The sequence below is a fragment of the Thrips palmi genome, unplaced genomic scaffold, assembly GCF_012932325.1.
Source record: "Thrips palmi isolate BJ-2018 unplaced genomic scaffold, TpBJ-2018v1 HiC_scaffold_5, whole genome shotgun sequence".
Taxonomy (NCBI): Eukaryota; Metazoa; Arthropoda; class Insecta; order Thysanoptera; family Thripidae; genus Thrips; species Thrips palmi.
In genome coordinates this window covers 7,748,002-7,769,442 of record NW_023144632.1, presented here as the reverse complement: position 1 = coordinate 7,769,442, position 21,441 = coordinate 7,748,002, and the positions used below count along the sequence as shown (strand labels likewise).

Here is a 21,441-nt window from a genome sequence, read left to right as displayed (position 1 = left end):
TAAATTTTTGCATGACAATGGAGAGAAATTGTAAGACTCGACTAGGCCTGACTACGACATTAGAGAGATATTTCCCGGACAGAAGGATAAAGACCGTTCCTTAAGATGAAATTATCAAGCTCATATCTATAAATTGTTATGAATTGTCACTAATTAATAGTTCTAAGTATTTTCCCATCTTCATCTTTGGAAATTACACTATTTCACCACTTCATCTCTGCGGGACTTCGTCTTTCGAGAGTTGGTATAAAATGACGATCGGAGCAGACGACAAGTGGACAAGTGACGCAAAATCACCTCATCCCAATACTGGCCTCTGATTGGTTGTTCTCAATGTGGCGTTATTGCGTGCTATGGCGGACAGCGGTATTGTAGGAGGATGGCCTCCTCTCAATGAAGACATGTCTGAAGCGAATGGAGGCAACAGTTTTGCCATGGTTGACGGATTTGGCATCAACGAACTTGGGGGCCTTGATGGTAACCATTGTCATTGTTGTTATGGCTATCTTATAGGTTATGTAAACATTGTTAGACACTGTGACGCACTATGTTTATTCCTTGTTTACCTTGAAAGGACTGCTTTTCTATACTTCTATTTACATCTTGGAACAAGTATTACCTTGGTCCATTCTGATGCCAGGGCTCACGCTCCCATGCTCTAATATTGACATAATGACCTGACTCATTGAGCTGGTGACACTCAGTTTGATGTAAACATTGACTTTTACTTGTAGCCGCACAGTCTCTTCACATTCATACTCGGGCTCTTGAGACCCCACTTACTCCTCTTATTATTTGTGCTAAACTGTGAAGCATGTGTTAACTGAAATTCAATTTGTTTGTGTTTCAGACCTGTTCTCTGACAATGGCCTCCTTTCGGATTTGCCAGACCCTTTTACCATGGAGGATGATGGAACCTTCGACTTTTTGGGCCTTCCTAACAATTTGGCTTACATGCAGCAGCCAGAGCAAATTCAACAGCCAGCATCAACCACATCGCAGTTCTTGATGCATCAGCCGCTTTCCCAGCAGCCTCAACAGCAGCACAGCCCACTGTTGACAGCTCATTCTGTTCCAACACCTGCCCCACCTCAAAGGCCCAATGTCAACATCAACTCTGGTCCAACGCCCAGTCTTTCTGTCCTTCTTCAACAAGGACCTGTGGGCTTCAGCCCTTCACAAGTACTCCAGAACCAGCAGCCTTCTAACAATCCACAACAATTGGCTGTACCATTGCATGCACAGCTCAAACAGTCGCAGCAGCTTGCTCTACCGCCTCAGCAGCTACAGATGAAGAAGCAAATATCCCCCAAACCCACTCAAATCAAGAAACAAGCTGCAATACAGCAGAAACCAGTTGCACCTGCAACATCACAACCAGGACAGATCGTCTTACAAAGTGTTGGACAGCTTCCCAATGGAGACAAAGTTCCCCAGGTATATTAAAAATAGATATTTGAGTTTTAAAAAATGTTAGTCATGTGCAACAGGTTTGTTTTGCTTTAACTAATTTTTATCTGATCCTGTGTTTGTTAAGGTTGTGGTTCAAGCTGCACAGCTCTTAAAAACTGAGCCATTGGTGTCCATACCAGCAACAACACTGATGTATACCACTTCAACATCATCAAGTCCCAACGGAACTCAACAGTGTCAGCCTGTTCACACATTTGTTAATGCCTCTGGTGGAACCATTCTTGCCACTGGTAAATCGAAGTATTTGTTTAGAATATTACTTCATTGCCTTCTGTGGTCAGTTTTTTTTTTTTTTTTTTCTAATAAGTTTTACTTTTTAGGTATTCCACTGGTATTGGATGCTGACAAAGTTGCCATTAACAGATTGCCCTCTGTTTATCCTCAACAATCGTCAAACCAAACTGCTCAACCTAGGGTGAAAGAAGTAAAACGCAGTGCCCACAATGCCATCGAGCGAAGATACAGAACATCCATCAATGATAAGATAATTGAACTGAAAGATATGGTTGTGGGCCCAGATTCAAAGGTACCTATCATTTAAACTACTGTTTATGCCTTATTTTAATTATGATTCTTCATTATGTATGACTCAAATAACTCTTTTTCTCCAGCTGAACAAATCTGCCATTCTCAGAAAAGCAATTGATTACATTCGTTTTCTACAAAATCAAAATAATCGATTGAAGCAAGAAAATCTACAGCTGAAGATGAATGCACCGAAGCAGAACCTTAAGGACCTTCTCACAACAACCATTGTTCCTCCTGGATCATTTACACCTCCTCACTCGGACGTTTCATCGCCGGAACTGTCACCGCCACACTCTCATTCTGATGCATCACTTCCTCCTTCTCCTGATTATTTCCCCAAAAAGAATGAGGTACATCAGTAAAAGACAAATAATCATATTTTTGAAATTATTATCAATATTTTTATTGCATGTACTTATCTGTTATTTTTTTTCAGCTTAAGGAAGAAGATGAAGATGATGATGACGCAATGAGTGGATCAAGTGATAGAAGTCATCGAGGAATGCTTGACACATCTCGTGTAATGCTGTGTATGTTCATGGTGACTGTGGTGGCTTTCAACCCTCTTGGGCTTGCAATTCATGGTGCAAGGTCATTCAGTTCTCAGGAGTCTCATGCTAGAGGCCGAAGCATTCTGTCCAGCCATGATACAGGTTTGTGTTCCATACACATCACATATTAATTTAAAAGATTCCGGTCCCCTCAGATCCCCTTGGATTTTTTCCCGAGTAGGATTAGCAAAACTTAATAATTATTATTGTCAAATATATTAATATTTATTTGAAATTTCTTTTTTTCTATTTCAGATAACTCTGAAGGGTGGTTTGATGGTAGCTGGTTTAGTCCTGGAGCACTCTTGTTATGGATGAGCAATCTGCTTGTGCTGACAGCCTGTCTTATCAAGCTGCTTGCCCTCAGTGACCCTATTATCAGCTCATCCAAAGCGTCTACAGCATTTTGGCGCCACAGGAAGCAAGCAGAGTTCAACCTTATTAAGGTAAATGGAAATTTCAGAATACATATTTCATTTGCAAACAGCCGAAAAAGTTTTGTATGTTCAGTTTTGTTAACTCAGCTAACTTTTTTCAGGGTGAGAACATTTCTGCTCAACAAGAGTTACGCCGCGGTCTCCAGGCTTTAGGCCGTCCTCTCCCGGCATCACGAATTGAACAATGGAGCTGTGTGGCTTGGCAAATAATACGCCAATGTTTGCATCGCTTATGGATTGGCCAGTGGCTTTCTCGAAATGGACCTACAATTTTCTCTAGAAATGGGCAGAGAGTATCTGCTCAAAGCGCCCGGGAACTGGCTTTGGTGTATCATCGGCTGCATCAGCTCCACCTTGTGTCCGATGGTGTGAATGCTTTGGACGACGGAGGGCCCGTGGGCACGGGCAAAGTGGCTGGGCTGGCTTTGGCGCTGAGTGCTGTCAACCTGGGAGAGGCTGCTGGTCAGGCCCTCTCCCACCACCAACTGGCTGACATGTACGTGGCCTATGCCCTTCGACTCAAGACCATCCTGGCACCTTCATTTCAGTCCTTGTGCAGGTATTTGAAGCTCTGTTCTCTTCAAGCTAGTTGCCAACTTTTTATGAATCCTCTACGACCCCCATCTTGCCGTTTGTTACAGGGGCTACCTGTCCTTGGCGCGCAGCCACGTCCTGAGAGCGACCGATCCAGTCCCAGCTCGCCTGCAGTGGCTGCTAACGCCTTACGGTTGCCGCTTCTTGGTCAGCCAGCAGTGGAGCTACAACCCCGCCAGGTCCTCGCCATTCAGCATGTTGGGCTCCGCCGGCGACCCCCTCGCCTACGTCATGAGGGTATGCTTCGGTCGAACCGTCCCTGACGTCACTCAGCATGCACCACTCGCCGACTCGTGCTCACCGCTCGCCTTTGCCTCTGTCTTTGTCGCTCTTGCAGGAGTACCGCGAGCACTTGCTGGAGAGGGCCCTGCACACGCTGGTGCTGCCCGGCGGCCGCCTCGACGCTGGCGGCACTCCGAGCTCCAGCACGGAGGAGGAGCCCGCCCGGCGCGCCCAGACCCCCGACGCCCTCACCTTCATCCAGTTGCTGCTCGAGAACTCCACGGACATGGTGGACGGCGACACGGCAGCGGCCGCGGCCGCGGCGCTCCCGACCCGGAGCCAGCTGCAGGTTCCCAGTGAGTGATAGGATAAATTTAGCTGCTGCCGCCTCTCGCTCGCCGGAGCTGCTTTGTCAGGGGTTGCCCATTTACGCCGTGTTCCACGGTGTTCCAGGTTGCGAGGACGAGTTGGCGCGCTGGTGGGCCTCCGTGGTGGGCGTGGCCGCGTACTGGCTCCTCGGGGAGGACACGCACGCCGAGAGGCTGTTCGCGCGCGTCGAGCTGCTCCCCGACGAGCTGGCGACGCAGCCCGACCCCGTGGCCAGGGCCGTGCAGATGGCCTTCCGCGCCCGGAGGACGGTGGCGGCGGTGGTGCGGGGCCACCTGAGCCCGGCCTCGGGCGCCTCCCGCGAGGCGCTGCGCCTCTGCGACGCGGCCGGCCGCTTCCTGGAGGACAGCCTGGCCTACTGGAGCTGCAAGCAACCCAACGACCTGGTGCTGGTGCGTAAACGGTTCCCTAAACTTAGGAAACTCCCTTTCTGTCTAGTTTGTTCTAAGATTATTTGTTTTAGAAAAACTGCGCAATTGGCCGCGAAGGTTTTCAAGTTCTGCTATAATCTTATCTTATCTGTTTCTAGCTTGTGCAGTTGGTGGCTCTGGATTGGCTGTTGGAGACTCGCACTGTTTTGTGGGAACAGGAGAGCTCTGATTCAATGACCTCGTTGCCCAATGGCGACCTCGCTCCAGTGCCAGTCAGTCCGTGTGTTCTTGCTGGCTTCCAGAGGGATGTGTGCAGCCTTAGACGTCTTGCTCAGCAGTTGCCTGTAAGCAGCGTTTTATTCATTCATCGTAAAATGTTCAGAAAAACTTTTGAAAAACCCTAGAAACTGGTGTCTTTTTTCTCCTTTTTCAGGCTGCTGTGCCGAGGGTGTTTGTGTCTGAAGCCACAGCTCGGTTGATGGCTGGGGCGTCTCCAGGACGCACGCAGCAGCTACTGGACCGCAGTCTGAGGCACAGGACTCAGCGAGCCACTCCTATTTGTGGAAAAGGTATGCAGACAGCAAACTAACACTAAAACGTAAGAAATAATGTATTTATTGAATTTACTTGATTGCCAATTTTGCCTGTTGCAGACCGAGACCGGCACGCGGGTGGGGACCGGGAGCACGCCGCGGCGCTGTTCTTGGCGTGCCGGCACCTGCCCGCGCCGCTGCTGTCCACCCCTGGAGAGCGGGCCGGCATGCTCGCCGAGGCGGCCAAGACCCTGGAGCGCATCGGCGACAAGAAGCGCCTGGAGGAGTGCTACCAGCTCATGAAGTCCCTCACCTCCACCGTCAACGCGGCCTGAGTTCCGTCACAACTTCAGCTTTTGTTGTTTGGAAAAGAAAGAAAAAGACAAATGCACAAAAAGAATTCTGTCTCGTCCATGGCTTTAGTGTAGTTTTTTTAAGGGTTGGCAATGTGTGTATGAGTAAGTTTGTATATATGTCTATGTGTGCGTGATGTTGATTGTATGGCTTTTTATGCCTTTCTAGTTTATTTTCTCTCTATTAACTGAAAGCTGTTTTTTTTTTATAATTTGAAAAGTCTTTCAATCATGCATATGTATCATTCCGTGTTTAGCCATATAGTTAGCTAAACACAGATTTAAAATTGCTTTTTTTGTTTGAATTTTTGGTTTTGTTTGTAGAGATGTTAATTAAATGTGCAAATGTTGTAATAGTTGGAAGTCTACCTAGTTTTAGCTGTACCTTTATTATTGTTGTAAGTAAAATTTTGTGTCATTTTTGTACATAAGTATGTCATACAGACTGCAGCCAATGTGATGTCATTAGACTGGTTAGACCAATCAAAAGTAACGTTCTTCTGTTTTAATTAAGAAAAAAAGTATTCGTCAAAACTGTTAATGTTGGTGGCTTGACTTAATTGCATCAAACAACTTTTTTCTTGTTTTTTTTTTTGTGTGTGTAATTTTTAAATATGACATCATTTTTAATCTTGAAGAAGATTTCACTTTGAACAAATCAGTTGCATTTACATTCTTACAGCCAGCATCCCATTAGAAAAAAAATTGTTGCCTGTATTTTTTTTCTGTTTTAGCTTTGCTCTTCTTATATGTAAATTTTACATAATTCTCATGTTTAAATGTTACTCATTCAACTCATATTTATTTTCTCTCAGTGAGGGAGGTGTCTATTAAAATGTTCGTAACATTTACTTTTCCTGTATTTTATTTTGTGTGTATTCCGGTTTTCTATACCTGAAGTTAAACAAGAGCACAGACCCTATAGGGTTAGGTTGAACAGTGACTTGCGAGCGAGTGGTTGGGTGTTGAGGAAAGTATTCAGACATTAACATTAATTACTATGTTGTTAAAGGCACATAACGCCAAAAAATTGAACTCCAAAGTGTCCACATGATGGACACCTTGATTCGACTGCTCGGAAAACATGAATGAAAAGTGGAACAGTTCACATCATCACATTGAAGCTTCTACTGAACTTTCAATGAGGCGCTCTTCTTCAGATGTTTCTGCTAAAGGCCTACCCCATGACCCGGCCAAAGCTATTTTCATGTGTGACGTCAGAGGTGGGATGTAGTTCCTCGGTATTAAGAAAGTTGATAAGTTGAATAGGTCCAAGAACACCTTGTAGCGATCGCTGAAAGAACAACAGAGCTAGTCATTGATAAGACGCGTTTTAAAAGATACAAGTAGCATGTTTCCAATATTCACCTGAGTGTCGACCGGAGGTACTGGTATCCAGAAGAACCACCTGTCCCGAGTTGTGCAGACCCTATCATCCTCTGTACCATGATTACATGGTTATCTGCAGGCGAAACAAAACAACAAATGCAGTGGCAAGTTGAACCGCATCGCTACAGGCAGCGTCGGCGGTCGGCGCCGTCGGCCCCACTTACAGCGCCACTTGGTGATGAGGGAGTCGATGTCCATGAGCAGCGTGAGCAGCTGGTGCGGCTGGCTGAAGCGCGGCTCGTCCCTGTAGAACGTGATCATGATGGCGCCCTGCAGCGCGCGGTACGAGAAGCGGCGCTCGCCGCGCTGCAGCAGCAGCTCGTGGGTCTCGGGGGAGAAGACGCTGTCGAAGACCTCTCGCCGCTGCGCCACGTCGTGCAGGAGGAACTTGCGGCGGATGTCGGTGTCCGCGTCCATGGCGGCCTTCTCCTGCTTCTCCAGCATCCGGTCCACGGCCTGCCGGTACTTCCCCCAGAAGTCGAAGCCCTCCGCCTCCAGCCCCGGCGTGCGCTCCAGCCACCGCTGCACCAGCTGCGCCAGGCTGGGCTCCTGCTCGGACCGGCTGATGGCGTCCGCGGCCGTGGGGTCGTCGCCGAACACGGCGCTGTAGCGCTGGTTGAAGCGCACGCGCTGCTCCTGGGGGCGGAGGGACGGGACGGGACGGCGTCATTGTCAGGGATCCGCTTTTGCTTTACTATCAGAATACTCCCGCGACTCGCGGCGACGCCTCACCTGCTTCATGCCGAGCTTGTTCTCCAGCAGCCGGAACTGGAGACTCTGGAAGCCGGAAGCAGGGCACAGGTAATTCCGGAAGTCCATGAAGTCGAGGGGGGTCATCGTTTCCAGGATCATGACCTGGTCCACCAGGAGCTGCAACATGAAGCAGAGATTCGACTTGCCGCCTGAGGCGCTCACCAGGTTCCGTCTAGTCGTCAAGGTTGTGCCATTTTTGTGACGAACGCACTTTGAGGATGAGGACGATCCTGTGCAGCCGTTTGAGGATCTCCAGCGTCTGGCTCTCGTCTAGGCCCTGGAACAGGAAGCTGCCCGTGAACCCCATGGAGGTCGTACCGTCGCACTCACACACCCCCACTCACAAACACGCGGGAGATGCGTACCTCGCTGCTGTTGAAGAGCGCCCGCACCGAGTCGAGCTCGTGAATGATTTGTTTGAACCACAGTTCGTAAGCTGCGAAGGACATGACGAGAATTAGGTGCAGACGGAGCCGAATTATTTAAAATTATCAGAAAAAAAGCATAATACACGGTTAATAATAAGAGTTTGTTGGCCGCTCACCCTGGTGTGTGACGATGAAAAGGTGCTCGTCGTGCACCGGGTTGCTGCTCTGTTGCGACAGCATGCGCTGGGCGCTCAGCACCTTGTCCAGCATCAGGTACTCGCCGTACATCATGCCCTCCTCGCCCAGCTGCTGCTCCCCGTCCTGGGCATCCCTGCGAGCCAATCACAAGGTGAGGGCGGCTTCAAGTTCGGGCGACGGGCTGCAGAGTAAACATCGGCTCCACAGGGCGCCCCTGACTGGCCATACTGTGAGTGGGGGCTTGTAGTCGCTTGAGGCTCTTCCCCGCCGGGATAAAGTGTCACCTTAGTAAGGACGGCCATGTCTCGTTTTGCAGTGCAGGCGGGCATGTGTCGGGCCCGAAATGGTAATGGTAATGGTGGGTAGGCAACCCTTCGTACCCGCTGCCGCTGCCGCCCCGCTTCTCCGAGCGAGGGAGAAAATCGAGGCCCCCTCCTCTCAGTGGGTAAGTGGGTAGGCCGCCGGCAATACAATGGCCCCTCCCGACTCTCGTCATGTCATGCCTGATTGCGCCCCTGTCTTGTCCCACGCCCTTGTGCGAAGCGCACATCCAGCAAACAACAAAACGCCTGACAAGAGTCTTGATTGGTCCGACAAGGGGCTCGCCGCGCCTTATCACGAAACAAGAAAAAGGGGGGAGGGGCGCTCGCACGGCGATGATGCAAATCTATCGCTTTTGTTTACCCAATGTTATGAGAGGCTTGATGACGGAGCTCTCGTGGTGGAGGAGCCACAAGGACAGGGGCCCGCGCACACACGCACACACGCACGGCCCGGTGCACGCGCACAGCCCCCTGCCGGGAAGCACAAGAAATGTCGGGGCGGTGGGCGTGGCGACGCCGTGGCGACGCCGTGGCGTGGGGGGCCTCGCCGCCAGTGCCGCCGCACAGCTGCCGCTGCCGCCGTACAGCCAAAATTCGTGCCAAACCTCGCCGGCGGAACCTGCTTTGGGCTTTGGCCCCAGAGAGTGCTTAAAGGGCCGTCGAACACATCGTTGGATTTTCAACTTTCAATCAAGAATGGCTAGTCTACAGTGGAAAGGCGCTATGGCCTGCCTGGCACTCTCCAGCCCAAGCTGCGGTCTCTGACGAAGGCCGAGCTCGGACAGAACAGAAAAGGGCCAGGTGATGCTATTTGGGCACAGTCGCAAAGTCGAAGTGTCGCGACAAAAGTAGAAAGAATGGCACAATATTCTGTCATACACACTGTCCGCCGGTGCTTCATTCAACTTCATTATTTTTGGAGCAGACTAAGTGCACAAAGCCTTTGAAACTTCCGGTTATGACTGGCATCAACAAGAGTTTTCACTTTTATTATCCTGGACTTAACGATGCTCCTGTGGCTCCCCAAGAATCAGTAAGGTGTGCGCTTACCTTTTGCTTCCGCTGTATATACACGCCATGGTCGCTAGATCCTCAGTCAGTCTCGCGCGACGCTTCCTTCCCGACGGCCCGGCCCACACTGATAGCTTCGCATGCTTCGCATCCCGCTGTGGCCTGTGGCCGAGCCTTTCCGAGCCTTTGGCCGAGCCTGTGGCCGAGCCCGTCCCGCCCGTCGCCCAGGTCTTGCCTTGCCGCCGGCACTGTGCACTGGGCGCACCGCCCGCCCGCCCGCTAGAGGCCGTAGAGGCTCTGGTCCCACCACACCACCACCCCCGCCGCCCCTCGTCCCGGCCGCTCCGTCTACGCGTCTCCAGGCACGCCCACACCGTCACCACCCAGGCCGCATCAAGTGTGATGTTTGCATCACCGCGTTGCACACTTCGTACACCGCGTTCATTTAATCGCGGGTCAACGACCGTGGTGAATCTGGGCCGGTTCCTGGTCATTGTCGCTCTGCCCCAATCACTCCCCAGATCCACCCCTAACACGGACCTCACCAAAAATCACCACTCGCCCAAAATTACAACAACGCATAAAAGGCTTCTCGCAAATCTCGGGCTTATTTGGGTCCGCCTTGACTCAGCCGTCCCGGGTGGCGTGACACAGCGCAGAGCCTGTGCGGCCTGTGCGGCCTGTGCGGCCTGTGCTGTCCGCGGGGATCGCATTGCACCGGGTAGGGCGGAGGGCGGCAGGGCGGCAGGGCGGCAGGGCTGGCCGCACGCCACCGTCATTCCATTAAGACGGGTATTCGCACCTCGCCGTCTGCCATGCCCCCCGCCGCCCACGCCGCCCCCGCCGCCCCCGCCGCCCCCGCCGCCCGCGCCGCCCCCGCCGGGCGTATAACAGCTTATATGACTCCGCTGTCAACCATGAGTTGTTTTGCCGAGTGGTGAGGGGGCGGGGGCAGGGGGCTGAGGCGGTAATCTGGAGGGAACCACAATGTGACGCTTGAAGCTCTGTCAATACGCATAGCAAAACCGGTCCAGCCCGTAATGGTAATGGTAATGGAAGGTAGGCAGGCCGAGGCGCAGCGATGCAGCGCTGTTCGGCGGGACTGCCTATCTGCCGGACCGACAGGGGCTCGAGCGGCTGGGGCTCTCCTCTGCGGCTCTGGACGTGCCACCCGACTGCGGACTGATTTCGAAAAACATCACTCCGGTCGCTGTGTCTCCCTCGCACTCGTGGGCCATGACGGCGCGTTCCGCATTGGGGCGAGAGAGACAGAGGCTGTACGCGGAGGTCTCTGCTGAGCAGCACTAGCGGGCTGTGCTGCCAAAGCCGAGAGGCGCGTTCTCACCTTCGCCAAAGTGACAAGACTCGCATACGATGCAGCATTGCAGCGCGTGCCCCGTGGCACCTCGTGGCCGGTTGCGTAAGTGCGTGTCGGGTATCTAGAGCAGGCTGGAAAGGGGAGGGGGGCCACAAGGGGGGCCAGGCCACAAGGGGGGCCAGGCCCTGCGGCTGAGGCCCGGGCTGAGGTCATAGTAGTCTACTTGGTGCACTTCATTTTCCGTTTTTCGAGCGACACTCCAATGGCCGTGTGCCGTGGCGGCGTGCCGTACTGTGACGTACGTATTGTTGGCGCCCGGCGCGGGGTTTGCTTTTGACGAGTGCCGCTGACGCACTGCGAAATCCCGGCGCCGCGTTCTGCCGGAAAGGAGAGCACGCGGCGCGTCGGCCGCGACACGATGCCGGCGCGTGAGCAGGCAGGCTGGCGGCCAGGATGACGGGGACGCGGTCCATGTTGCGTCAGGCTGCCTGAGGCTGCCCGAGGCTGCCTGAGGCAGCCGCAAGGGGGTATTCACTCCTAAAAGTGGTCGACATACTAATACCTTTTGAAAAGTATTACATGAATTACATCCTATTACAGCTAATCTGTCAATTACGTGTATTACCTCACTATTACGGCTATTACAGACCTATTACAATACTATTACAGCAATTACAGACGATTACATCGAATACAAACGACGATTACAGACCTATTTGAGTGCTATGAAAGCAATTACTGACTATTACATCAAATACAGTCATTACATAAATTACACAGTATTACACACCAATTACAGCTATTACACAACAATTACAGCTAATACATAACAATTACAGCTATTTCATAACAATTACCGTCACAACAACGCCCTTTTCTGACATTTTAAACGATTTATGTATTACTATTACCACCTATTACACATCAATTACACTCCTATTACACCTATTACGGGGCCATTACAGGTAATACACCATATTACAGCAATTACACAGATATTACCTATTACAGCAACTATTACAGGGCTATTACATACCCTTCGACCGACTAATACCTGAGTGAATACCCCCCTTGGGCAGCCGCAGGGCGCGGCGGCGTGGCGGCGCGGCGCACCCCCTGCCACTGGCGGCGGTGCGACTGCCCCTTAATTTCGCAGGCACCCTAGCTGTGAAGGGAGCAATTATCCTTCAAGAAACACAGAGGGCACAAATCATCTTCTGGCCTCAAAAGTGCTGGTTTAACGGATTTCAATTGCGGTGTCCGCCAGTCGGATTATCTGGAATCCACCCCCGCTCAAGGGGGGGGGAGGACAATCCCCCCCCCCCCCTACCTCTAGATAGCCGCCTGAAAGGTAGGCAGAAAGCACCACTGCCCCTGTAAGTAGGCAAAAAGTGCCCCCCCCCCCTGGACCGACTCTGGATCCGCCACTGCCCTCGCTCCGTGCTACGGACAGATGTGCCTTCGAAGTGCCGTTAGTTCCCCTCGCTAGACGCCTCGCATCCCTTATCGGGTCTAGTGCGTACGGCGTATTTACGGTGGCGTGAATGGGCCGCGAGGGCCGCGAGGGCCGCGGGCGCCACGCCGCCGCCGCATGCCCGCCGAGGGGGCTCGCCCGGTCGCTCCGTCTCCCTCACTCTCCTGGGGGAGGTCCCATGAGTGTGAGAGGGACAGAGACAGGGCCTGCGCAGGGCTGCGGCCATCATCGCTTATCGCGCGCGCGCCGCGTGGCTGGTCTGCGTGGCTGGCCGCGGGACGACGGCGAGACGAGCCCCCGCCGCGGATTTCTAGACGCTTTATCAAGCCAGTGGGTCGGCGGGGGCGTGGCGGGTCAGGCGACAACAGATCGGGAAGCTGGTCGGGAAGGCGAGGCTGGGCAAGGCGGCGTCAAGCTGCCACTCCCCCAGGGTAACACAACCTCGTGACGCACGTGTGAGTGAGTGAGAGCGTGAGTATGAGTATGAGTATGAGCTCGGCAGTGTGTCTGTGTCTGCGCGACGGACAATGTCACGGCCGCCACGGGATTGACAGGAGTGGCGGTTCTCTGCGACGATAATAAATCAAATAGCGAAAGATAAAAAGTCTAGTATTTATTTTATTTCTAAGAAATGGCGTTAAAGTTAGTTGCTAGAACAATGAACTCCTTAACGGGACGCAAAGGAGACATTTCACTAATGAAACAAAATACTGATCAAAGATGTACAGTATCATAGCAGAGAACATGATGAAAAACACGAGTTGAAAACAAAACAAAACTTACGACTAAATGGAATTATGATGCTACACGACGATTCTACAGAATGGAAGTGACGTCCTTAGAAATAAATAACAGTGGTGTTGGGTTTCCTAAGGCACGGAGACTCCCACGAAATGATGCAGACTTGAGATCAAAATGCACTGAGCGACCTTGGCGAGGATGGCATGGTCTTTACTCTTACAAAATGTGTAAGGCAGTGTTTGGCACCGGGAAGGATAGGGTGCATTATTTGTGGTAACGGATAGCTTCCTTCGGACGAGGAAAGGGAAGGCAAACTTATTTGGTAATACAAGGAAAAGAACTACTCTAGTAGCTCCGATGCGAAGTCTTTCGGTTTGTGTAGCGACTAATTTTGATTGGATTTTGGGATATTTTTACGGCTATTTCGATTCCTCTCTCGCAATTTACAGCGCGTTCACACTGTTTCGTACTAATTTTTACTCGCGGGTGTAGGACCTATTTTCGCAAGTGAATTTCCCCACGCCCTGCAACTATCGGAACAAAACTTTTCAAAATTTTACCATGTTTTAAAAATTTGTTCAATTTTTTTTAACTTTTCATGGCAAAAATAAAGTGTAACGGGGTCTTCCGACGAATGGCAATGTCCTGCGACTCCGAGGCTCGAGTCACCGAAATCTTCTGTTCTGCCGTTCCGCGGCTCCGCAGCAGCAGTCAGTCCCTCGGCGGCGTGCACCCGGGCAGGGGCATGCCGTGCGGCGTGCCGTGGGAGGGCGCCGAGGCCGCGCCGGCGCCGAACTTGCTGAGCTCGTGCTTGATGGCGGCGATGAGCGGCACGGCGGGGTCGTGCGGGGGCAGGCGCGAGTCGGCCAGGATGACGGCGGCGTCGATCCTGGGCGTGATGCTGCCCATGGGCGAGGTGGCGAGCGCGTCGGGCAGCTGCGGCCGGTGGAAGGGCCCCGCCGACAGGGGCCGCGCCACGGCCTGGTCCGAGCCCCACGCGCCGCGCGGCCCGCTGCCGCCTCTGCCGCCCGCCGAGCCGTTGGAGCCGTTGGCCGACGCCGTGGACGGCCGCCGCGCGTCCGTGACGGACGTCTTGGGCCGCGGGGCCACGTCGCCGACGGGGGCGCCCACGGGCCTGCAACACAGTGGCACAGTGGGGTGAGGTAGGCCACCCAGCCTGCAGCAGGCCATCGTCACAGGCGCTTCAGTGTTGCCACCACGACACATCAGTGCCGAAAGGGTCAGCATTACCATTAGAGGCTAGACCACACATGATCGTAATGCCATTTCGGACCCGACACATGCCCGCCTGCACAGGAAAACGAGACCCGCCCAATGTGCCTGCAGCTTCTCGAGAGCAAAGCCCTCTGCTACACTGCGCTATTCAGTGTAGTTTCTGCACATCTTGCCACTTTGTTGAACCACACAGGGCGTTCAGTTTCTACACACCTGAGGTACTACGTGGCAACACTCTTGCGCAGGCGGCAAGACGACCCACTGTCATTGCCTACCGTTCGACAGCCGACTGCACGCGGTGGTCCGGGGGCGGCGCGGGGAGCACGTGGTCCAGCACGCTGCTCAGCTGCAGCCCCGCCACCGGCGGCCCAGGGGGCGGACCCGGCGGCGGCGATGACGAGGTGGAGTCGTCGTCGTCCTGGGAGCCCTGCGACGCGGACCTGGAGACGGAGCGCGAGCCGGCGAACAGGCTGAAGGCGTCGTCCAGCAGCTCGTGGAAGCGGCGGCGCATGCGGCCCACCTGCGGCGGCGAGACGGGCGAGGCCGCGCCGTCGGACAGCGTGGTGGTGCCCGTGCCGCTCGCGTCGCTGGCGCCCCCTGCAACGGACGAGCGGACGCGTCAGTACCTCCCCCTCCAGTCACCGAGGGCGCCTCTCGGCCGGTCTCGGTGACGCCGTGGGCGAGGTGGATGCCAAGAAAGTTGCCCCCGTGACACCCCTGGGGACGTCGAAAGCGAAGTCGCACCTGCCGACGTGATCCGCTGGCAGCGCAGACCCCACACCACGGGCCCCAGCACCCCCGGGTCGCCCTCCAGCGACGAGTGCCTCACGCCGCGGTGGGGCTCGCGGGCAGGCTCGCAGGGCGTGGCGGGGCCGCGGGCTGCCCGTGGGACGTCCTCCGGGCGGCAAAGGGCGGTGGAGGTGGCCGTCCTGGGCAGCGCGGTGGACGGCGGCGCGCGGACCGGCGCCGTGGTGGCCTGTCGCGGGGGTGGCGGCTGCACGATGGGCCGCGGGTGGCCGTGGCCCTGCCCGTGGCCCTGGGCCTGCCCGGGGGAGGGGCTGACGGCAACGCGCTCCATGGACTCGTCGCCGTCCAGGTTGCTCACGCACACCGGCTCCAGGACCCTCGTCAGCGGCTCCGGCAGAGCCACGCCCCTGCAGACAAAGCTTGTGCAGTCGGTACTAGCCTAAGACCATTGGGTCATTTCGTCTGGCTAAAACATGCTTACCGCGGAAACTGCTTGACCGAGGGCATGGAGAGGTACGAGTTGGGGCTCGCCCGCCTTGGGCCTGCCGGCGAGGTGCCGGTGTCCAGCACGTCGAGCGCGTCCTGATGTACCTGCACCGCCTTGAAGCCACTCGGCGCCGGCCTGGACGGGCCCGCCGCAACCGCGCCGCGCGGGTGCGGCACCACCACGTCATCCTCGGTGAGATGGAGGGCGTCCACGAGTGCCGGGTTGACGGCGTGGTGCAGCGCGTGGTGAGCGTGAAGGTGGGGATGGTGCTGGCCGCGCCGCCGGACCAGGGCAGCGTCGGACAGAGACCCCGAGCACGAGGAAGCACACGAGAAAGAGCTCCGCGAGCCGCTCGCGCTGCCACTGCCGCTGCTGACGCCGTGGCCGCCTCGGTCCGCCCCCGCAACGCCCAGGAACCCCGGTGACGACTTGTCCCTCTGCGAGCGAAGAGCAAGACCATGAGGGTGAGGGTGAGGCTTGGGTTGGCGGCTGTCCCGGGCTGTCCCGGGCTGTCCTCACCTTGTGGGCGTGGTCGTCGGGCAGGAAGCCCTTGTTGTCGCGGCCGTGGAAGTGGCGCCGCCTGTTGGCCGCGCCGTGGCCGCCGTGCCGCTCCGCGCGCGCGTCCGCGGACGTGGCCGACCCCGTGACTCTGCGCCGCCGCCGCGCCGCCCTGGAGCGCTGCGAGAGCGCGGCCCCGGCCAGGCCCAGCATGAGCAGCAGCAGCGCCACCCCGCAGCCCGCCGCGCCCACCAGCAGCCAGACGTCCCGGACACGGCCTCGCGCGGCCAGCGGCACCGGGGCGTGCAGGTAGGCTGCGGACCAACGCGATGTACGGTGTAGCGAGGCGACCCAGTGAAAAGGTGGCTGGGAGTTGTGCGAGACTCACGCTCGGCCTTGGTGATGATGGGCAGGCCCAACTCCGCGGCCATCTCGTGGTCGCTGATGAGCCTCATGTCGTGGGCCGCCGTCGCGGCGGGGACGGGCCGGCCGCGCACGCGCACCCAGTACAGCAGGCGCGCCGCCGCCGGGCTGGCCGCCGGCACGCCCTGCACCGAGCCGCCGCGGACCAGGGTGGTCACGTTGTGCACCGTGACGCGCACCACGTCGGGGGCGCGGCGCAGGCGGGCCAGGGCGGCGAGCGCGGACGCATTCACGATGCCGAGGTGGCGCTCCTGCTGCCTGCTGGCCAGGGAGTGACAATGAGCACTGCGAACCTGGACCCTGCGGCCCTGGTCTCACCCCACCCCTCCGTACCTGAGGAAGGCCGCCTTGTAGAGCCGGGCCAGGCGCGCCTCCAGCAGGTCGGTGGCCAAGTGCCAGTCCTGGGTGTCGTTGGCCTTGAGCACGGTTACGAGCCAGAAGCGCGGGTCCGGCAGCGAGTCGTCGTGCGCCTCGTCGGGGTACTGGGGGCCGCTGCCGTTCAGCAGGGTCCAGGACGGTGACGCCGTGGAAGGCACGTTGCCGCTGCCCTCTCCGGGCCAGGGGAAGCTCGTCGTCGGCGAGATGGGTCCCACGGGGGAGCTGAGCAATCAAGACGAACTCAAATAAACAACACCTCCGCGAGGCAGTGGGGGACACAGCAGTGGCCACAGCAGCCAGTCGCACTCACCGAGGCACCTGCGTGATGATGAGCGAGGTGGTGTAGAGCGGCGTGGGCGTGGCGAGGACGGTGGTGGTGGCGAACGCGGTCGTGGTCTTGTACACAGTGGTGGTGGTGAACCCTGGGATTCCCCCTCCCGGCCGGGGGCTGGCCTCCACCTCGCCGTCCCCGGACCCCGTCCACAAGAAGTCCTCCAGGCGGTAGGTGCGCCGCATGGCCGCCTCCTCCAGGACTCCGCTCTCTGGAAGAGAAGACTGCCTCAAGATCGGAGCAAGGCGAGCAGGGCGGAGCGCGGAGCAAGGCCGCCTGCGGGGCCGGAGGTAGGCAGCGCGCTCCACATCTGCTCCGTCGGGGTGCCTACCCGCCAGTTTGCAGGCGCCAGACCGTGCATTGCGGGGTGTCGTCGATGGTTTTCTTTTGGGACGCCCTGCGTAAATCCGGCGTTTATATTTGAGAGCTATACTGCCGTATAGGTACATTCTCGTCTACTCTCATTTCGAGGTGTTTCTTGTGGAGGTGCCGGGCTGTTCCGCGCCGGCAGGCTCAGCAGGCCCGTGCTGCATGCCGGGCGCGCGGGCGCTGGCTTCTTTGCAAGCCACCTCCTTTGGTTATCGACCTGCCCATGCCCACGTGGCCGTCGTACCGTGGTGGTGGTGGAGGCGGCGAAGGGGGTGCGGGTGCTCCCGCCTCCCCCTCGATGCACCTGTGCGTGCCAGCCCTGCCAGCCCTGCCAGCCCTGCCAGCCGAACCCGCACGCGGCGCCCTCCACCGCCTCGCTCGCCGGGGAAGTGACACTCCGTGCGATGCCCCCCCCCCCTCTTCTACCATGCATTCAACTAGCCCCTGCCTGCCAGCCCTGCCAGCCCCCAAGGCGGCCCGAATAAAATCCATCGGCATCGAGCGGCGCTCCTAGCGGGGACCCCACGCACTGCGCGCACTGCGCACGCATGCGGGGCGCGGCGGGAATGCAGCACTGTGGGACGGCGGGGCGGCAGGGCGGCGGGGCGGCAGGGCGGCGCCCAGCGGCCTTTGTGCGGCCGTGCGGCCAGTGGCACCCTGGAGGCACCAGGACGCCGCCCTGCCCCGCCGCCGCGGCGCCGCGGCCAGGATCACGCCAGTGGACGCTAGAGGCTCACCGGCACCACAGCGGCCACCTCGCCGAGGAGGCCCCCGAGGCCGCCGAGGGCCTGGCCGGCCTGGCCGCCGTCGTGGCGGCGGAGACTTGCACGCTGGACCGCTGGAGGCAGTGTTGCCAAAATAGATGCCCACGTGCACAACTATCGAAAGGGCTACGGCAGTGGGCAAGCTGGTTACGGTTGGCCATGGATTTGCGAGTGCCTGGCCTTTATTTTATTTTAAGTCAATTTGAACTTTTTGATTTTGATTTTTACGCTTTTAAGGTAACGGAAAGCGGACTGACTTTCATAATCTTTCGCGGAAAACGGCGCTCTTCGTCCGAATGGTTGGTGGTGATTCCCCCACCTTCTAGCCAGACAGTGCGTAAGGAAGGGCACGAGGCCGACGTGCCTGGGCCTCCAGTGGGCCTCGGGGGGGGGGGGGGGGGGGGGGGGGGGGCGTTGGCGGTGACAGGCGCGGGGCTCTGCGCCGGCCCGCCTCCACGACGGCACCCTTGCTCGCAGCCCAAGACGGGAAGCGTCTGTCAATTTAAAAGCAAGTTAGCTTCCCGCTGCCTAGCTCCTTGGCACGGAGTACGGAGCCGAATGCCAGAACGAGCCGGACGATGGGAACACGCCGGGCTCACTGAGAGGCTCGGCTCGCTGTGCCTGCTGCTTGTTTGAGCTTCAAGTGCTGAGTGCGGGGCAGCGCTGACTGTTTGCAGGTATCGATCCGCACGGCCTGCAAGTGTGTGTGAAAGAGAGGGAGGGAGAGAGAGGTAATGTGTGCACCGGCGTCCGCGCCGTCGGGCCGAAATGACCCAATGCCTCACTAGGCTCTGGCCGCGCCGGGCCAGACTAAGCGCCAAGGCACGGCCACAATGCCTCGTCAGCGTCCGCGTGCTCCACGACGACCATCGGGACGCCCTCGCCGCGGAGGGAAGTCCGGCCCGGATTGCCCCCCCCCCCACGAGTGGCCGGCTGACGAGGGAAAAGGGGGAGGGGCGGGGGCGGCCTGTCAGCCTGCCTTCCGTCGGGGCTTCGGCTCCGCATTGCTCCGCATTGCTGCGTCGCTCGAACTTGACGCGTCCGTGGCGCGCGGTAATATTCACAGTGCGTTACGAGACTGGGGGCACCGCGCGGCACTGCCTTCCAGGCCTGACAGCCCTTCCCTCCCTCCCAGCGGCCTGGAAGGCGGAAACCTGCGCCTTTCAACGGACTGCGCCGAGTCAATAACCCGGCGATGAAACTTGGCCCGGCACGGCCGGCACGCCAAGCGACGCGGGTGTGCACAGCCGGGCCAATGAAGGTTAAAAGAGGGGGGCAGAAAACCGCTCCTCGTGGATTCCGGAAACCCCTAGACAGTTTGCTGCAGCCTCCGCGCCCCCTCCCTCCGGGCTTCTTTCCCGTGGCTCCGCCAGTGTGATCGCCCCAGTGTGCCGGCGCCGGAATGCGCGAACCAGGATCCCGCGCATGCAGCGACGCGCACGCAGCAGTGACACGCAGTGACACGCAGCCGCCACTGCGCGCCACGCTGCGTCGCCACGCTGCCTCGCCACGCTGCATGCACGCGCGGTCGGCCCCAGCCGTCGGGCCCGTCAGCCGGTCGGCCCGGGCGCTGGGCACGCTGGGCACGCTGGGCACGCTGGGCGTGTAAGTGAAGCGGAAGTCGGTGCTCGCTGGACCGCGACGCCGGCACGCCGGGACCCGATTGCGCAGCCAGATAGAGTAGCCAGCCGAAGTGGCGGCCAGGGCCGGTACCTGAACGATGTCCACACACTGGCTATGTCATGTTTCAACAACAACACTTTCAGGCAGTTTTGCGTTGCGATTCGAAGTCCCGCACCGTTGCCCAGGTTTTGGGTTACATAGTATTGGTAAATATTGCTAGGCTGCCGTCGAGCAGTTTTGTGCGACTCTGCGAGTGGAAGACGGGAGACGCGGCGTTGTTGTCACGTTTTGCCTACTTTCAGGGGCGCCACGTTTAGGGCAGTGCCTCGCCTGGAAGTGGCCACGCCGAGCGCAGCCCGCTGCAAAGCGCCAAAGCCGCGGCCCGAATATCCGGACCGGAGGCCGGCGAGGGGGGGGGGGGGGGGAGGCGAGGCGGATGGCGTGCGCCTCACGGAGCCGTGCTGCCTCGCTGTCTTCCCGGCGTCGGGGCGGCCCGTCCAAGGGGCGGCCCAGCGGCCCAGCCGCCCAGCGGGGCCTCACCTCACCTGCCGAGGAGGCGCCGCGACTTGCCGCGAACTGCGAAATTGGGGGAAGGCGGAACGACGTCGTTGGGCCCGTTGGGCCCGTTGGGCCCGTTGGGCACGTTGGGCCCGTTGGGGTAGGACAGCACGCGAACGGCACGCGACGCGCCGGGACGAAGCCGCGACAGCCTGGCGGGCTTCCCGAATGAATTCGGCACGGGGGGCAGCCCAGGCCAGCCCAGCCCACGCCGTAGGCCGGGCTAATGTGTCTGGGTCACGATGCGCGGCTCTGCGCGCTCACCCGGCCCACCGCACCGCGCCCCCGCGGGGGCAGCAGGCCAGCCAGCCCCGCATCGAACGGCGGCAGGAGGAGCGGAGTCAATGGGGCCGTTTGGGCCCCAAATAGGGATGGAGATTTGAAAAGCGACTCCCAGGACTTGGCCGGCCCGCCGGCCTCCAGCCATGGCATGGCCCAGTAGGGCAGCAGACCGCGAGGTGTCCGCAAGCATTGCTACGCACTGCAGGAAATAACCACAACAAAAGTACACAAATTTCTGGCAAATTTTTTATCAGGTTTTTATTGTACTTTCAAAGTACAACAATTGTTGTACAAAGTACAATGGAACCGGCATGACGAGTGCTGGGCAGTGCAGGCCTCGTTGTGGTTTGTACAATTCTCGTTGTACTTTCTACAATCCCTGATGTACTTTTATTGTACAGTTTTTGTTGAACATTTGTTGTACTATTCACACTTTTTCTTGCAGTGCGCGTCGCTACGCACCTGTGCGCTCGGGCCAGTCATACTGCTGCTGCAGCGCGTGCTGGGAGCAGAGGACGCCGATGAAGAGGCTCAGCCCCAGACAGCGCATGACGAGACAGCTCAGTCCAGTGCGTCCGGCGACGTCGGCGGCGTCCTGGGGGGCGCAGGGGCGGCGCTCAGCGCGGCGGGCAGGCGAGCGTCCCCGGCCATGGCTGCGGGCGGACTGGGGACTACTGGCGGACTGGCGGCCAAGCACAGGCACAGGCACCGGAACCGGGCG

The 21,441-nt window shown here is 57.7% G+C and overlaps 3 protein-coding genes across 3 annotated transcripts; 1 reads left to right on the top strand and 2 right to left on the bottom strand.

Annotated features, from left to right (window-relative positions):
• Positions 1 to 298: 298 nt before the first annotated feature.
• LOC117650507 (sterol regulatory element-binding protein 1) lies at positions 299 to 6,300 on the top strand. Its single transcript, XM_034393982.1, has 14 exons — positions 299 to 477; positions 851 to 1,437; positions 1,538 to 1,703; positions 1,794 to 1,999; positions 2,085 to 2,351; positions 2,438 to 2,654; positions 2,808 to 2,998; positions 3,091 to 3,548; positions 3,631 to 3,820; positions 3,921 to 4,161; positions 4,259 to 4,584; positions 4,722 to 4,907; positions 4,997 to 5,132; positions 5,217 to 6,300. Exons 1-14 carry the CDS (start codon positions 354 to 356, stop codon positions 5,429 to 5,431), a joined length of 3,510 nt encoding a protein of 1,169 aa, XP_034249873.1. The 5' UTR covers positions 299 to 353; the 3' UTR covers positions 5,432 to 6,300.
• A 134-nt stretch (positions 6,301 to 6,434) lies between these two features.
• On the bottom strand, positions 6,435 to 9,734 carry LOC117650508 (tryptophan 2,3-dioxygenase). Its single transcript, XM_034393983.1, has 8 exons — positions 9,531 to 9,734; positions 8,136 to 8,290; positions 7,957 to 8,027; positions 7,803 to 7,868; positions 7,571 to 7,708; positions 7,003 to 7,474; positions 6,818 to 6,911; positions 6,435 to 6,743 (listed from the first exon to the last, which is right to left on the bottom strand). Exons 1-8 carry the CDS (start codon positions 9,557 to 9,559, stop codon positions 6,563 to 6,565), a joined length of 1,206 nt encoding a protein of 401 aa, XP_034249874.1. The 5' UTR covers positions 9,560 to 9,734; the 3' UTR covers positions 6,435 to 6,562.
• A 4,001-nt stretch (positions 9,735 to 13,735) lies between these two features.
• LOC117650825 lies at positions 13,736 to 21,334 on the bottom strand. Its single transcript, XM_034394427.1, has 13 exons — positions 21,183 to 21,334; positions 17,104 to 17,335; positions 16,749 to 17,015; positions 16,547 to 16,673; positions 16,381 to 16,504; positions 16,206 to 16,306; positions 15,489 to 15,931; positions 15,303 to 15,414; positions 15,005 to 15,155; positions 14,659 to 14,857; positions 14,057 to 14,159; positions 13,962 to 13,993; positions 13,736 to 13,913 (listed from the first exon to the last, which is right to left on the bottom strand). Exons 1-13 carry the CDS (start codon positions 21,268 to 21,270, stop codon positions 13,736 to 13,738), a joined length of 2,157 nt encoding a protein of 718 aa, XP_034250318.1. The 5' UTR covers positions 21,271 to 21,334.
• Positions 21,335 to 21,441: the final 107 nt, after the last annotated feature.

What these genes read in the sequence shown, in the direction of transcription:
- LOC117650507 (XM_034393982.1), top strand. Translation starts at nt 354, where the DNA reads ATGGCGGACAGCGGTATTGTAGGAGGATGGCCTCCTCTCAATGAAGAC. An exon ending in GTCTTGCTCAGCAGTTGCCT is followed by an intron (nt 4,908 to 4,996) that starts GTAAGCAGCGTT and finishes CTCCTTTTTCAG; the next exon opens with GCTGCTGTGCCGAGGGTGTT. An exon ending in CACTCCTATTTGTGGAAAAG is followed by an intron (nt 5,133 to 5,216) that starts GTATGCAGACAG and finishes TGCCTGTTGCAG; the next exon opens with ACCGAGACCGGCACGCGGGT.
- LOC117650508 (XM_034393983.1), bottom strand. Translation starts at nt 9,559, where the DNA reads ATGGCGTGTATATACAGCGGAAGCAAAAG. An exon ending in CGCTCTTCAACAGCAGCGAG is followed by an intron (nt 7,869 to 7,956) that starts GTACGCATCTCC and finishes TTCCTGTTCCAG; the next exon opens with GGCCTAGACGAGAGCCAGAC. An exon ending in CCTCATCACCAAGTGGCGCT is followed by an intron (nt 6,912 to 7,002) that starts GTAAGTGGGGCC and finishes TTTCGCCTGCAG; the next exon opens with ATAACCATGTAATCATGGTA.
- LOC117650825 (XM_034394427.1), bottom strand. Translation starts at nt 21,270, where the DNA reads ATGCGCTGTCTGGGGCTGAGCCTCTTCATCGGCGTCCTCTGCTCCCAG. An exon ending in ATCATCACGCAGGTGCCTCG is followed by an intron (nt 17,016 to 17,103) that starts GTGAGTGCGACT and finishes TTGATTGCTCAG; the next exon opens with CTCCCCCGTGGGACCCATCT. An exon ending in GACGACGACGACTCCACCTC is followed by an intron (nt 14,160 to 14,658) that starts GTCATCGCCGCC and finishes ACTGTGTTGCAG; the next exon opens with GCCCGTGGGCGCCCCCGTCG.